Raw genomic sequence first — 16,072 nt, 5'->3', positions numbered from 1 at the left:
TTGCATTTGGGGAACAAACTGATTGTGTTAGATCTTTTTTCATGTCAAATATTTAAGGAACCGACCAAATCTGCTGGTCCGGGTAAATGAGTGGATTGAAAAAAAAAAGATGCTGAGAGGTAAAAAGTGCCACATTGGAGTTTTTTTAGTTAAAGGTACCAAATAAAAAGTCAGTGTATTCAGACTCTAATTTAAGTAATACTTTTGCATTAACCTTAATTTTCTTTGAAAAACTATTTAGATGATTTAACGATCTGAATTAGGTTTTCTCATTTTTCTCTCCTGAAGACCTTTTGGGCTTGATTAAAATTGAGGTGTGTTGATTTCTGTTTTCTTTTGACTCTTGACTTTGAGAGCTCCTACTAAAAAGTTCAGAACAGTGGATGACTCAATGTGATTGAAAAGCATGGAAGAACCATTGTGGTTTTCATTATTACCCGTTCTTGTGAATTTTTGCATGAAGAATTTGTAAGAGTCTTCTGGAGTGAAGAATGTTGACTAGTGAAGTTTATAGGGAAATTGGTGAAGAAGATGGTTGCATAGATTAGGACTCTGCTTGATAAATTTCTGATGTTGATGCGATGGTTATCACTTGTCTGAAAATTTTCAAGTGTCTGACAAAAGATTCAGGACTGATTACTTTAATACTAATCTGGTTTAGAATGTGGGTGAGAAGCATGGCCATGCTGCATGTTGTGGAAGGCATTTAAGCCATGGCATCACCAATTAAGATGCAAATGTGGATGCATTTTTTCCAAATCTTCTCTCTTTGAAATGATGCACTTTTCCTGGTAGTCAAGTATCCTGTATATGTTGTTTAACTTTCCTTTCTATGTACCTGATATGGCCTTTCTAAACACAGACCACGTAAATAAGAAACAGAAAATTCAAAGAGAAACAAGAAGTAGAAGAAGATAGAAGATTAGGAGAACAGAGAGAAAAAAGTGAGAGTCAAGATTAACTGCTTATTGAATATCATAATCATTCCTCTTACCCTTCTAATATTTACAGTCACTTACATATATACTAATAATTAACTAACTAGCCTATCATAGTCTTTACAAGTTCACTGCCCAAGACCCATAGGCCCAATCTTAAAGGCTTGAATTCTGAAAGTTTATATCAGTGCCATTCTTGTTTGGTTTTATCCTAATGAAATATCAATTTTAAGGAACTTTTGGTGGCCTCAGTAAAATTTGGACCTTATGTATTGGTGGTATGTTGGGAGCCAGACCTTATAACCAAAATTTCTGTCTTAATTTTGGAGATGATTAAATGTGGATTTTTCCCTTCACTCTGCTTACTTGTATTTTCTGTTGTTTTAATCAAGCAGTTAAAAGAGATAAATATAGTTTTAACTTCTTACCAATACCATTTGATGATTTGAACTAAAATGTATGGATTTCTCCATGTGCATGGTCCTTGGAGGGTATTCTTTTCGGTTAGATATGTTCTTATTTGCTTTTTATTTTGTTTTGTTTTTGTGATGATCTCTATTTTGTCTAGAATTCAACATACATTTATTTTTTCTGCAAGTTTGGAAGTTAATGCCAGGCAAAAGTTGGAAGTTTCTAGACACTTTATGTCCTATTGTTTATTATCAGGAAGAAGTTGCTAAAGAGTTTGGTATTCCTGTGCAATATCAACGTTTTTGGCTGTGGGCCAAGCGGCAGAACCATACATACCGTCCAAATCGTCCGTTAACTCATCAGGAGGAAGCACAATCAGTAAGTGGACTTTGGTTCCTCTGCTTTTAATTCTTTTAACCTGAAGCATGTTTTATGACCTATGGCTTAAACTCTTATCAGCTGCTGACCCTTGTACCTGGGTCCGAGCATCAGTTTAACTCTCTAGTCATTAAGCAAATTCTGTTTATGTATTGAATAATTTGTTGTATGGTTGATTCTGTGATGCCATTGATAAGCATTCTACTAATCATAAATATGGTTATGTATCTGTATATGTGTTGAATAATTTGTAGTATGGTTGATTGTGTGAGGCAATTGATATGCATTCTGCTAGTCATAAATATGGATATGTAGTAATTTTTGTAGTTAACTTTTTCCAGGTTTATGGCAGGCGTAAGCATCGTTGTCCGCCCACATTATCTGCTTTGCTTACTGTTGTTTGTCTTGTTCTTGTATGTTATCCTAATGCAATATTGTGTGTATGATTTGACCTCTGTAATAACTTCAATCAGGTAGGACAATTGAGAGAGGTTTCGAACAAGGCAAATAATGCAGAGCTGAAGTTGTTTCTGGAACTGGAGCTTGGGCCGGTACTTATTTGATAAAATTCTTTTAGATTTTGGCTTGCTTGAGGCTCTTTGTTTTTGTGGTGGTGCCCTATTTCTGATCTTTAGCATTATTCAGGATATGCAGCCAGGAGCTCTGCCTGAGAAGACTAAAGAAGATATTCTTCTTTTCTTTAAACTCTATGACCCATACAAAGAGGAGCTTCGGTGATTCCCACATCCTGCTTTTGTTTATAATGGAGCTATTTGTGATTACTGATGCTTTTATTTCTATGATGCCAGTTATATTGGGAGGATGTTTGTGAAGGGTGCAGGGAAGCCAATTGAAATACTGGCAAGGATCAACAAAATGGCAGGCTTTGATCCTGATGAAGAGATTGAACTTTACGAGGTTGGTTTGGTTATTATGTTTTTGATGCATCTTGTTTTCAAAGAATGTGTTTACCACATCACCTGTCTCTTCCACACAGGAAATAAAATTTGAACCCAATGTCATGTGTGAACACATTGACAAGAAGCTGACATTCCGTACCAGTCAGGTGTGGTAAATCAATTCTCAAGTACAATGTTTTCTTCCATAAGTTGGCAAGCCTTTGTTATAAAATCACTAATCTACATTTAGTCAATTATCTGTATCTCGATATTTGAACAATTTTTGCTGTTTCTCCTAATTTTATTATTGCCTATTATTATTATTTGGTCTTTGTGTGTGTATGCAGCTTGAAGATGGTGATATTATATGCCTTCAAAAAATTTCTGAAGTTGTTGGCGAACAATGCCGTTATCCTGACGTTCCTTCGTTTCTGGAGTATGTGCATAATCGTCAGGTATAGGAATAATCTTCTTGGTAGCAGTATTACTTCTTTGAGAAATTGTTACCATATGAAGATTGGACCATTGATGAGGTTCTAATTTTTCTTTTCCTGGCTGCTGCAATTTTTTTATGTTCTATGGATTGAAATTTCTTGATGTTGTTGATGGAAGATTTTTTTCTTTCTTTTAAAATTTAGCCATAGTTTTGTGCTTTCGTAGGGGACAAACTTGAGATATGGGTTATCTTTTTAATTTCTATACTATTTAATGGTTGGCCTCACAATATTAAGTTTTAGGCTTGGACGTTTGCTTTTTACTTTTTGCCATTTGTCTTTTGTTTCCTATTCATTTTTTATGTTTTTCTTTTTCTATGGCATACTAGCATTTATATTTTGCGAAAAAAATGTAAAAGCGTCTATTAAATGGAATAATAGAGAGGGAAGGTTTTTATTTCTATTGGTTAAATGTACTTTTATGTAATCAGCATCTGTAATATATGTTCAAATTCTAGGAGTAGAGGACTTTAGTTACTGATGCTTTGTGGAGGTCTGTGATTTTAATTTTAAACCCATTATATTGTACATGTTTTATGTTTTAAGATTTAGTGTAATTGAGGATTTTTATTCTCGAATTTATTTATATTTTTATTTAGGTTGTTCGATTTAGATCTCTGGAAAAGCCAAAGGAGGATGAATTTTCTCTTGAGTTGTAAGCTTTTTATTACTAAATTCTACACTTTTTAAGTGGATACATTCTGAACAGAGAGTAATGAGTTTGACTGAATTTTGTTTTATATTGTTCACACTCCTAATGATTTGCCTAGGTCAAAGCTTCACAATTATGATGATGTTGTTGAAAAGGTGGCTCGCCATCTTGGCTTGGATGATCCTTCCAAAATTAGGCTTACATCCCATAACTGTTATTCCCAACAACCTAAACCCCAACCTGTCAAGTACCGAGGAGTGGAACATTTGTCTGACATGCTGATTCACTACAATCAGGTTTTATTTTAGTTCTTTTTTATACCAATCATTGCTTCCTAAATGTTTTTCTGTCAATTATAATAATTTTGATTATTTCTGAAATGAGTTATTTTCTATTTTTGGTAGACTTCTGATATTCTGTATTATGAAGTGTTGGATATACCTTTGCCAGAACTCCAAGGCCTCAAAACATTGAAAGTTGCTTTTCATCACGCTACCAAAGATGAAGTGAGTGTTGAGTATAAATTAAATGTTTATTTCAGCGTATATTGTCAGGTATTGTTCCTCTCATAAATTATGTTAATTCTCAGGTAGTTATTCATACTATTAGATTGCCAAAGCAGAGCACTGTAGGGGATGTTCTTGATGACCTCAAGACAAAGGTAACGATTGCAATTTTGTTTTTTACACTTATTTATTAAGCAGACCATGTTCTTTGGGTAACATTTCCATTTATTTATTGCCTTTACAAAAATACTTCAAATTACTGTTATTTAGAAATTAAAATACTCTGTTTTCCTTCAGTTCTCCACTCTTCTTACCATTTCTCTCTCTCTTTACCCATCACCCAAGTAACTGTTCTCCTAGGATCGCTTCACCCATAATTGTTTCTTTCTCTCCCAATATTTATAACCCTCCTTTTAGTTGCCCTTTTCTCTTCCTTTCCCTTAGCATTTTCTTTGCATTACTCTCCAGCATGTTGAGGAAGTGAAGGAAAAAATCTAAAATAAAGAATAAGGCCGGTCTGGTTAGGGCACCAATTTTGAGCCTAGTGATCTGAAACAGATCCATATCTTTTTAAGTTTTGAGCCTTTCTCCACCTATCTACACCTAAATGTTGAGTCCAACGACTTTTCGACATCTTGGTTTGTTCCAATTGAAATTACAAATAGTTTTAAGGCATGTCCTTTTATAGTGGGAAGAAGATTGAGAAGATAAAAGGAAAGAAAATTTTCTAGCATAGTGGTGTGGAAGTTTTAAGTTTCTTTTCGGATTGAGAATTTTCTTTTTCTTTAATAGTTTAAGTTATTTACCCTCCCACCCACCTATATGACACCTTTTTTGGTACTCATAAGTTATTGTTTTCTAGAAAAATTAGAATGCCAAAATTTTTTTTTGCTGCAACTTTTGTAAAATAGATTTGTTTTGTTGTGGTATTAATGTTTTCTGTTTATAGATAATAAAGTGAAATGCATGACAGTATAATTAGCTTATTGAAAACATAATATCATTTTCTGGTTTGCAAAATCATATTTTCCTTAATCCATATCCATGCTTAATTGTTTGTATAACTGTATTCATGTGAGAAATAAGTTCCAGTTAAACTTTGTGTGCGGGAATTATCTCCATATTTTTCCTTGAAGATCGGAATTCAACAAATTGCTTTGCATTTGATGTGGTACAGGTGGAGTTGTCGCATCCTTGTGCCGAACTTAGATTACTTGAGGTTTTCTATCACAAGATTTACAAGGTATTCAGTAATTTTCCTTGAAGCAATTATTAATAATAGTGCACTCCCTTGGATTTTATGCATAAAAATGGCTGTGCAAGCATGTGTATGTGAAGAGTTGACATAGTAGGCTCGAACCCCCCAAAACTCACTCAACCCGTTTGACCAGGAAAAGACAGCCAGCAACGCACAAATTTGAACCTGAAATGTAAACTAGAATGATTCAACATAAATTTGTCTGACTCTGAAATCAAAGATCCAAAACCGAATAACCATAATGTCTAATTTGAAAAGACTTGACCTGCTGAATTGCCATTTGTAATGTGGGTGCTCCTGTGTTCGGTTGCATGAGCATGTTGAGTTATGATTTGGACCTGTGTTTTAAAATACTTGTTTAAAGTTATCTTGCGCTAATTATTTAATTGTAATTGTCCTGAAATTTTGTGTCTTATAGCAATACTTCTGCTAAATTATTTTTGGTAGCTTTTGGGAACTTGAATTTCAAAATTTGGAGTTGGATTTTAAAGGTAGTAAATTGAGTAATAAAACACTTAAAAATGCAACAATCATTGTTATTTCTCAAATCCATGGATTTGCAAGAAGCCTATTTAGTTGTGATTTTAAAATCCCAACTGTAAATTTGGATTTGATAAATCCACGTTTTTACTATATTATATTGAATCATAACTATTATCTCTAATGTATGCATTTTATTTTTTTATCATATACATTGCAAATAAAATCCAAATCCAAATTCCCAATCGGAGCATTTAAGGAATTTTAGTTTCTATTTCTGTCTAAAATTGAAAATTGTACCCATCCTTATTTCTTTGGAACCTAAAATAAGTCGTGTCCATCTCTGGGGCAGTCGCTTCTATTCAATGACCAAAATCAAGTCCTGGTCATTCGCTGGAGTTGTTCAATGACTGGTTAGATACCTGGCAGACAAATGCAAGAATTCCAGAATCTGACCTTTTTCTGTATGGTTGAAAAAAAAACATACCATGTAGAAATCAGAGTAAGTCTCTGTATTTTTCTTATTAATTCAATAGGACGTATTTCATCTGTATATACAAACTATGTCTCTAAATTAGGAAACTCTAAGTTAGGAAAGATACTAATCCTAGGAGATATGATCCCTTAAAATAAGGGATTGAAAGAATATTTACAGAATCCCTTAACTAAAGGGATGGTAACAGCTCATATAATTCTATAATTCCTACAGGTTTGTTTAGGAATTCATACAAATTATGATTGCTTTGTTAACTTTGTTGTCTGGTTTTGGTTTTGCAGATCTTCCCGCTCAGTGAAAAGATAGAGAACATAAATGATCAATATTGGACATTACGTGCAGAGGAGGTAAGGCTCTTTGTTCTCCAAGCATGTCCCGATTTGTTTTCTCAATACAGTTTACCAATCTTAAACCTTTTTAAGTTTCCATGTCACTGCCTTGAATCATTTAACAAGTATAACAACGCTGAATCCCCACTTGATATGTCTGTTAGCTGTTCATTGCCTACCCTGGTCATAAACAGCAAAACGGTGGAGAGATGCAAAATTATGTCTATGCTTTTGACATTTTTGTTCTTTGGATACTTTTTTCATTTATATACTCTGTCAATTTTTTATTTTTAACACTGACCAAAATAATCAACTATTCTGACTAGTCTGGTATCAATGGGGTATTCAAACTACAGAGCTTCTTGTTTTCCTGTTTCTTTCTTCTGTTATCTTTTTCACTCGTGTCTGATCTTGATTTCTTATTGCCTTAGATACCGGAAGAGGAGAAAAACCTTGGTCCTCATGATCGCTTGATTCATGTTTACCATTTTATGAAAGATACAACACAAAACCAGGTGATATATCATGAATGCTGTTCCCACCCGTGGGTGGACCAATTTTGTTTCAAAAATATTTAATTTTGTATTGATGAATGTTTAAAAAACCTCGACATAAAGATTTACTTGTTTTGCTCATTAACTTTTTTGTCAACCTTAACAGCAAGTTCAGAATTTTGGGGAGCCATTTTTCCTTGTTATTCACGAGGGTGAAACATTAGCCGAAGTTAAAGTGCGAATTCAGAAAAGATTACAGGTTCCGGATGAGGAATTTGCAAAGGTATGTCTCTACCTGACAAAGAAATCAAGTTATCATGTTTATCGAGATTGCATTGCTTTTCTGTTTTCTGTATTATTTTCTCTTTTCTTTTCCCCCTTGTGTTCTTTTATGGATTTAAGCAAACTGAACAGTTATACAAATTCTGCCCATCATTCCAAGTAATTGCTTCATGGTTTTGCTTTTTCCCCCTGCAGTGGAAGTTTGCTTTTCTGTCACTGAGTCGTCCCGATTATCTTCAGGACTCTGATGTTGTGTCTACTCGTTTTCAGGTTCTTTCAATCTCTATCACCTTTAAGTTTTGTACTTGTCACTTTCCCTGGGATGTACTCTTTTCCTCATTGATCTTTGTTTTTGTAGAGAAGGGATGTATATGGTGCCTGGGAACAGTATCTTGGACTGGAACACACTGACAATGCCCCTAAACGGTCATATGCAGCAAATCAGGTATAATATTTCTCAATTTATTCTTAGTTCTGGAACTTTAAACCGAGCCACCATGTTGCTCCGCCACTTTATACGAATATAACTGGTTTCTAGAATGATGTCGATGATCACTATATTATAGTGGCATGAATAGTAGTCTACTGAGATTTGTTTGGAATCTAAAGATTCTTAATTTAAGCCCATTCTTAGTAGTGGAAACTTGGGTTTTTATCGACTCTAGATGCCTGTCCGTACCACATAAGTTGGTTGATGAGAAAGGAAATACTTATTTCATTCGTAAGATGCTTTATCGTCATCTTGATTAAATTTTACAGAATCGTCATGCTTTTGAGAAACCAGTAAAAATCTACAATTAGAGATTGAAAACCAGATGAGCAGCAATTGTATTGGGTGGAATCTGTTGCTAGACGTTACATCCAACTTTGTGTAATAAGCGAAGAAGCGCGGAGGAGGCTCATTGTTCAATACTGCAGGAACATTTGCGATCCATTCAGCGGTATGGGAAGATTTCGACCTACAAATTCTCTGCATGTTTTCCCAATAGTTCGGAACCGTCGGCAACGCAGTTTAGATAAGCATTTCATGTTAAGTAGCGTTGTAATTTTGTACTCAGAGATTTTGATTTTGCATTTGTTGTCAGTTGAAATTTTCCTTTCAGAGGGCTGGTGAGTAGGGATTGTATAGAAAATATAGACTGTTAAGAGATTTAAATCGTTTTTCATTTATTCACCAAGTTCTTGAATTGATTTTTGCAAAGATGCCCAAAGAGTAAGAAGATATTGTCAACTGCTTACGGGGACCCTCCCAGCTTTCGTGTAATATATACGTGGTCAATTTTAGTTAATTTGGTAAATTTGGTCCCTGTATTTTCTAAAATTTGTAACCAGTCCTGATCCAAGTAGTATGGGATAATATTATTAATTTACAGGGGCTTTAAAATGATTAAATTGGATGAGAATTAAATCTAGAAATTATGTTTATTACAAGATGGTGATCAAAATTTTAAATTTTGGAAAAGATTAGGATTGAACTTGATCAAATTGAGTATAGGGTCAAATTTTGTTATGTATGCAATGAATTCTAGTTAGTTTTTCTTCTTTAAAAACCGATTAAAATGTTTTATCTTATTTTAGAGAATTTATTTTCTAAATAACCTGACAATTTTGTTGAGAATATATATATATATATGTTGTTTCTATTGTAAGTGACAACATTTTTAATTTCTTGTTTATTCGAGAAATATCGGTTGAACTTAATAAAACTTTGAAAAGTAAATTATATCTACTATAATAGAGCCACCAACAGTTAATAAAATTGCCAATAATAGGTAATAAAAATACTAGAATGATAATCTTCTGAGTGAATTATTTTAAGGTGATTAAATTATTGACTTGATTTTATTTCGATAATTAAATTAAAAAACTGTCAATTAGGTCATTGAAATTTCAATTTCAATCTAATTGATGACCGAAATTATTGTAGTAATAATTCAATAAATTTATATACATATTATTATCTAATTGAAAGATTTTAAAATTAAATTAATAAAATATATAAATAATGAAGATCAATATTATATAAAGGTCGACAATTGTGTTAACAATTAATAATCAATGGGTTGACTGGATCTAAATTAAAAATTGAATATCTTAATTGGTAAAATATTTAGTTTCGTAACTAAAACAGGATCTAACTAATAATTTAATGACTTTTAGAGTAAAATATCCAAATTTAGAAGAAAAAAATCTTTTGTTTTGAAGTCAATCATTATACAAATGGGAAGTTGGAGGATCGGTCCACGTTAATAGCATTTATGGAGTTGCGTTTACTTAACGCGTGATGGATTACCTCCGGCGCTTCCCTATACACACTCGATTCGTCGGTCCAACTTCTTATATCTTTTAGCTTCATCTTCTTCTACTCTCAGTTTTGGCAATGGCGATTCCTATGGTGCTTGGTGTTCTATTTCCACCGAGGTTGGCCATCACTGCAGCATCTGTTTTAGCTCTGACCTCGTTGGGAATTCTTGGGTTTTTAGAGATAAGGGGGATACACTTGAAATATTCCAAGTTCTCCAATGCTGCTGCTTCTTCAATTAGTTCTAAAGTTCCCAGTAGGGTTGGCATGTTCTTCCTCTACACACCGGCCTTCCTCGCCGGCGTTGCTTCCTTTTGGCTTTTCCCAGATGGAGATTTGAGGTTTCTTTTGCTCAAATCCGCCATTACCATCCATTTCTTCAAGAGAGTTTTTGAGGTAATATTTTCAGGTCCCCCCCTAATAGCCTAAGTTGATTATAGGGTAGAACTACACGTTTTATATTTTAATTATAAATTTTGTTCTTTTGTAGTAGTATAAATATTTTTTTAAATCATATCTAATATTATAATTTTATTTTATTTTAATTACTTGCAGTTAAAAAATTTATAAAATTATTGAGGTGATATTTTTTTATTCTTCTATAAATTTTTTCACAATAAAAGATCAAAATAAAACTAAAATTAAATGTTATGTATAATTTAAAAAATATATATGTGAGTGATTAAAATGAAATAAAAATAATAATTAATGTTCTAAATGTGTAGTTTAATTAAGGAAATATTTGTTTAAAAAAATTATGTCACTTTACGCACTATAACACAAGCTCGAATCCGGATTAAAGAGAATTCTTCCCTGTTTCTGTTATGCTTTAATGTATTGAGATTTACAACTTGTTGAACAAACATTGCAGGTGGCTTTCATACACAAATACAGTGGAGAGATGGGTATAGACTCCATGATAATCATATCTGTCAGCTATTTTTTTCTCAGTTTTAGCCTCATTTACACCCAACTTCTCACCCTGGGACTCCCAGAGCCCTCCATTGATTTGAAGAACCCTGGAATTGCATTGTTTCTAATAGGAATTAGTGGCAATTTCTACCACCATTACCTTCTTTCCAAGCTAAGAGAAGAGGGTGGCAAAGGTTACAAGATCCCCAGAGGTGGTTTGTTTGGGATGGTGATTTGCCCACACTATCTGTTTGAGATTTTAGGGTTATTGGGAATCAGTTTGATTTCTCAAACATTGTACTCGTTGTCAGCAACCCTAGGCTCTGCTTTTTACTTGGTGTGTAGGAGTTATGTCACCAGGAGATGGTACATCTCCAAGTTTGAAGATTTTCCTAAAGAGGTTAAAGCCCTAATTCCATATGTTTTTTAGATATAAATGGGCCAAACTGTGTTTCTTAGATATATATTGGAACATCTCCGTCCCAATTGGTTACAACTTTATTATGCAATACAAAAGAGGCTTCAATTGATTTGCTTATGGGAAAATATATTCTTTTATTGCATCAAAAGTGCCCCTACAGAAAGTGTTTAATTCCCAAACTAACGTGCTTCTAACCTTATTTCCCCATTTAACGTATTTTCTACAGTAATCACCTAAAGATTCCAGGATATTCGGTGTCTTTGGACTAAAATTTTCATACATTGATTACTCGGCGTCGTTAATTTTTTTCTGCTTACTATGCATTTTTTTTTGGAGATTTTATCAAAAAATCACATTTTCCTTAAATATTTACGTTTCAGACACCCTTTGAGATAATATTTCCGATCTAACACCCTTTGCAGAAAGGCAACCCATGCACCACGTATTACGTGATGTGGCACCATGTGAGATAAGGTGTGGCCACGTTGGGACAGAATAAATACTGAAGGCGCGACCCATGCACCTTCCATCCCACCGACCCAACTGACTGTTCACACCATCCATCCCATCCTATAAATACCCCACTCTCAACTATTTTCACCACACCAAATTCTCTCAAATTCTCTCAAATCCTCTAAAAACCAAACCTCGTTCAAATTTTATTTATAAGGTATATTTTATTATATTTAATATTTTGTTAGTATTTTATTTAATTATTGTATTATTTTTTTATTTAATTATTTTATTTTTTTGCTGTTATAAAATGGAAAGCGGTTGCTTCGTTTGGATGGAAATCTGTATAAGTTAACGGAAACAATGATGTTGGATATTTGTACTGAAGTGACGACATTCTTCTAGTTGAGAGGATTGCTGTGAATGTTTACAGGTTGAGAGTGTATTTATAGCCAAGAGAAAAGTTTAAAAGCCAGAAATACAGATATAATTATTCAAGGCGAGGCCCATGCACCGCGCCTATCTGGTGCGTGTGTCAGACGATAGTAAGACGCGACCCACGTGGTGCCACATCAGCGTAAGGCACGGTGCATGGGCCGCGTCTTTTGCGAAGGGTGTTAGATCGAGAATATTATCTCAAAGGGTGTCTGAAACGTAATTATTTAAGGAAAAGGTGATTTTTTGGTAAAATTTTCAAAAATCAGAAAAATATTAACTAAAGACGCCGAGTAATCTATGTATAAAAATTTTAGCCCAAAGACGCCGAGATATCTTGGGGTCTTTAGGTGATTACAGTAGAAAATACGTTAGATGGAGAAATAATATTGGAAACACGTTAGTTTGAAAATTAAACACTCACAGTAGTATTATTTGGGCACTTTTGCCTTCTAATAAAAATAAATAAATTGAGTACTCATCCAGCCACCTCAATAATAAAAAGATTTTAAGTTTAAATAATTATAATTTATAAAATATATATACATTATCGATGTTTAAAAAAAATTTCCATTACCTTAGATCCTTACTTTCTCGATTATAAAGGTTATATATATATATATAAGTCGTTAATTTTATTAAAAGTAAAAATAAAATTATTTTTTATATAACTAGTGATATTTGATATGTTAATTAATTAATTCGGATTGAACACTGTTGAGATGAGGGCAACACTCCCAACCAATATCTTAATTACTATGAAGTTTTACAATTATAACGAAAACTAAATACTCCATCTGTCTTATAATTTGTGTATTGTATTAACTATGTACATAGTTTTAGAAGATACATTTAATCAAATGAAATGGTAAAATTATCCCTAAAAAGTGATTTGATAGATTTATTTTGATTCTTGTAAAAGAATAGACATACAAAGGTAAAAAAAATGTTGTTGTTTGTTAACTTTTATAATAAGATATTTTGAGTGGAGTAATTTAAAAAATCAAAAGAGACACATTTAGTAGGACAGAGAGAGTACATAATAAGAACATTTTTCTATAATCATTAACACAAGAAAACTAGCCATTTAAGATCACACAAGGAAAATGTTAAAAAACCTAACCAATTAAATTCTTGAAAAAAAGTAGATACAAATAGATCTCACTGTATCGGTAAACGAACTATAAAAGGGATTAAGTTATTGAAAAACTATCAACAAATCATAAATCAGAATCGAGCAATGTGAAAAACTATTCAAACACGTAAATCACGTAGATCTAAAACAGAAAGATCAACATGATAATAAATAAAATGCATATTGACCGATCGTGATGATATCAGATTTAACCCCGAAAAAAAGATAAGCAAAAACAACAACTAAACGATCGTTGATGTATCATAAGAGCAAAATAAAACATGTAATAATAACAAAGTTATTAAAAATTTAAAAAAATAAATAAAGATATGTTATAATACAACTTATTAAAACAGGCTAGAAAACAAATATAAATGGATTATACATTATGTGCTGTTCTCAACCAGGTTTTACCAGGAGAGCCATTTTCAAAGCCATCAATTATTAGACAGCTTCATTATTCTATAAAGTATCAGTTAAAAAATTCTCATAAATCCCCACTTTCTCCGCCATCCATAAATCTTATCTCTTTCGCTTTTCTGAATTCCACCTTCTAGCCATGGAAACGGAACTCATTTTCTCAGTTCAGTCATTACTACTTTCTCTCATCATTCTTTATTGTTACTACTTCTGTTTACACCATAAACATAATGGAAATAATCATGGGTTAAAAATCTACCCCATACTCGGCGCCTTGCTCGATTTCTTGTGAAACCGGCATCGGTCGTTTCTTGATTGGACGAACGGAATCCTTTGACGGTGTCCGACTAACACCGCCGTATTTCACCGTCCCGTTAAGATCCATGGGGTCATCACTGCGAATCCTTTGAACGTAGAGTATGCTCTCAAGACCAACTTCGAGAACTACCCAAAAGGGGAGCGGTTCACTGGGATTTTCAAGGACCTGTTCGGCCAATGTATGTTCAACTCGGATGGTGATCTTTGGGAAATTCAAAGGAAAGCATCTACCTGCGAGTTCAAATCGCTGAGAATTTCATAATGAATAGTGTTAGGCTCGAGATTTCAACGAGATTGATTCCGGTCCAAAACCGGGCTTCGGAAACGAATCAAGTACTTGTCGGATGATGATCGTGGTATTTTATGTTCTATTTAAGTAGATCATGAATGTCGAGTTAATTTTAAGTTTGTCTTTGTGACATTGGATTTGCAAGAGATTTTGGAGCAATTCTCTTTGATAACATATGCAAATTAGCTTTCAGTGTCGACCCTGGTTGTCTTGGCCGCAATGGAAATGGTTCTCATTTCATGCGTGCCTTTGAAGAGGCTACAATGCTTAGTTTCGGTAGATTCATGTATGCTTTCCCCTTTTTATGGAAGATAAACAGGATTTTCAACGTGGGATCGGAGCGAAACTTGAAGAAATCGATCGAAACCGTCCACGGATTCGCCGATAACATCATAAAAACAAGATTACAAACAAAAGAGGAAATCAAAGACGAAGATATTCTCTCGAGATTCATCAAAAACGATGACAATTCGCCTCAGTTTCTCTGGGATATCATCATAAGCTTCATCCTAGCAGGCCGAGACACCACATCCTCAGCCTTGACTTGGTTCTTTGGCTACTATCGCAACGCGAAACATACTAACGACGAACACGAAATGGGAAAACCATCGGCGACACATACACATTCGACGAACTACGTGACATGCACTATCTTCATGCATCAATTTCCGAGAGTTTAAGATTGTACCTACCGGTTCCCATCGACACAAAAGCTTGTCTAACCGACGACATACTTCCAGACGGACACGTTTATAGGGAAAGGTTGGTTTTTCACATACCATGCGTATGCAATGAGGCGGATGGAGGCGATATGGGGCAAGAATTGCGAAGAATATTTACCGGAAAGGTGGGTCGATGAAAATGGGAAGTACAAGCAAGAGAATCCATTTAAATTCCCCATATTCCATGGGGAACCAAGGATGTTTTAGGGAAAGACATGTCATATATTCAGATGAAATCGATAGTCGCAGCTGTGATGGAGATGTTTGTGATAAACGTACAAGGGAAATACAAGTCTCCTCAACACGATGTCTTCAACTCTTAGGATGAAAGGTGGGTTGCCGGTTAGGATCCGAGAAAGATGAGTCTACTTGTTTCTTTGTTCTTCAAATATAATGGAATAATTCAGATAAAATAAACACTTCCATTATAAAAAAAATGAGATATTTATTAAATAGGAAAATTCAGATATTTAAATTAAATCATAGATATATGAAATATTTATGTATAAAGATTATCGGTGGCCAAATCATCTATAAACTTTGATCGAATTAAAGACGGGTGTGCGAGCTTCGGAACCAAGAGGACAACAAAAAAAAAAGTAGTGGGTCAAATAGAGAAAAATATACTAAAAAGAAAAGAAAAATAGAAAAAAAATGAGAGTTGACAACTATCAACTACCATGTCGTATTAATTTAAAAAAAAAGAGAAAACACAAAATTTTATCAATTAGGTACGAATCAAATTATCTTATATTAAATATATTATTGTTATTTCTAGAAGACATGAATTCGAGTATCAACATCTACAAAAGTGTTTGAACGCTCATTTTCGAATAGTTTAAAATATTTAAAACAAATATTACATTATAATCACCATAATTTAATAAAAAATTATTAACTAAATATATTCAAAGAATTAGAATGCTTTGTAAATATAAGATGGCGATAATTACACTTTATTACAATTACTTTTACCTATCTAAACATATTCCAAAAAATGATTATTAAATTTAGTTTATTTTAAATAATTGAGAATAAAATTTTACAA

General features: G+C 33.4%; 2 protein-coding genes and 1 pseudogene across 2 annotated transcripts in view; all 3 read left to right on the top strand.

Moving 5' to 3' along the window:
- LOC120213191 (ubiquitin carboxyl-terminal hydrolase 13-like) overlaps window positions 1-8,818 on the top strand; it is a 28,946-nt gene extending 20,128 nt beyond the window's left edge. Inside the window, exons 16-32 of the mRNA XM_039211329.1 lie at window positions 1,605-1,727; window positions 2,201-2,278; window positions 2,373-2,461; window positions 2,537-2,645; window positions 2,725-2,793; window positions 2,974-3,081; window positions 3,720-3,775; window positions 3,891-4,068; window positions 4,177-4,278; window positions 4,362-4,433; window positions 5,456-5,521; window positions 6,794-6,859; window positions 7,273-7,356; window positions 7,502-7,618; window positions 7,813-7,887; window positions 7,976-8,062; window positions 8,377-8,818. Coding sequence (XP_039067260.1) covers window positions 1,605-1,727; window positions 2,201-2,278; window positions 2,373-2,461; window positions 2,537-2,645; window positions 2,725-2,793; window positions 2,974-3,081; window positions 3,720-3,775; window positions 3,891-4,068; window positions 4,177-4,278; window positions 4,362-4,433; window positions 5,456-5,521; window positions 6,794-6,859; window positions 7,273-7,356; window positions 7,502-7,618; window positions 7,813-7,887; window positions 7,976-8,062; window positions 8,377-8,418 — 1,521 coding nt within the window. The 3' untranslated portion in view covers window positions 8,419-8,818. The remainder of the gene's footprint in view (window positions 1-1,604; window positions 1,728-2,200; window positions 2,279-2,372; window positions 2,462-2,536; window positions 2,646-2,724; window positions 2,794-2,973; window positions 3,082-3,719; window positions 3,776-3,890; window positions 4,069-4,176; window positions 4,279-4,361; window positions 4,434-5,455; window positions 5,522-6,793; window positions 6,860-7,272; window positions 7,357-7,501; window positions 7,619-7,812; window positions 7,888-7,975; window positions 8,063-8,376) is intronic.
- Window positions 8,819-9,912: 1,094 nt separating this feature from the next.
- Window positions 9,913-11,296, top strand: LOC120213188 (steroid 5-alpha-reductase DET2-like). Its single transcript, XM_039211328.1, has 2 exons — window positions 9,913-10,315; window positions 10,791-11,296. The coding sequence occupies exons 1-2, from the start codon at window positions 9,998-10,000 to the stop codon at window positions 11,259-11,261; spliced, it is 789 nt and encodes a 262-aa protein (XP_039067259.1). The 5' UTR covers window positions 9,913-9,997; the 3' UTR covers window positions 11,262-11,296.
- A 2,519-nt stretch (window positions 11,297-13,815) lies between these two features.
- Window positions 13,816-15,387, top strand: LOC120213189 (annotated as a pseudogene).
- Window positions 15,388-16,072: the final 685 nt, after the last annotated feature.

The sequence above is a fragment of the Hibiscus syriacus genome, unplaced genomic scaffold, assembly GCF_006381635.1.
Source record: "Hibiscus syriacus cultivar Baekdansim isolate YM2019G1 unplaced genomic scaffold, ASM638163v2 tig00110020_pilon, whole genome shotgun sequence".
NCBI classification, from domain to species: domain Eukaryota; kingdom Viridiplantae; phylum Streptophyta; class Magnoliopsida; order Malvales; family Malvaceae; genus Hibiscus; species Hibiscus syriacus.
This window is presented reverse-complemented; position numbering and strand designations above follow the sequence as displayed.

What these genes read in the sequence shown, in the direction of transcription:
- LOC120213188 (XM_039211328.1), top strand. Translation starts at nt 9,998, where the DNA reads ATGGCGATTCCTATGGTGCTTGGTGTTCTATTTCCACCGAGGTTGGCC. An exon ending in TCTTCAAGAGAGTTTTTGAG is followed by an intron (nt 10,316 to 10,790) that starts GTAATATTTTCA and finishes CAAACATTGCAG; the next exon opens with GTGGCTTTCATACACAAATA.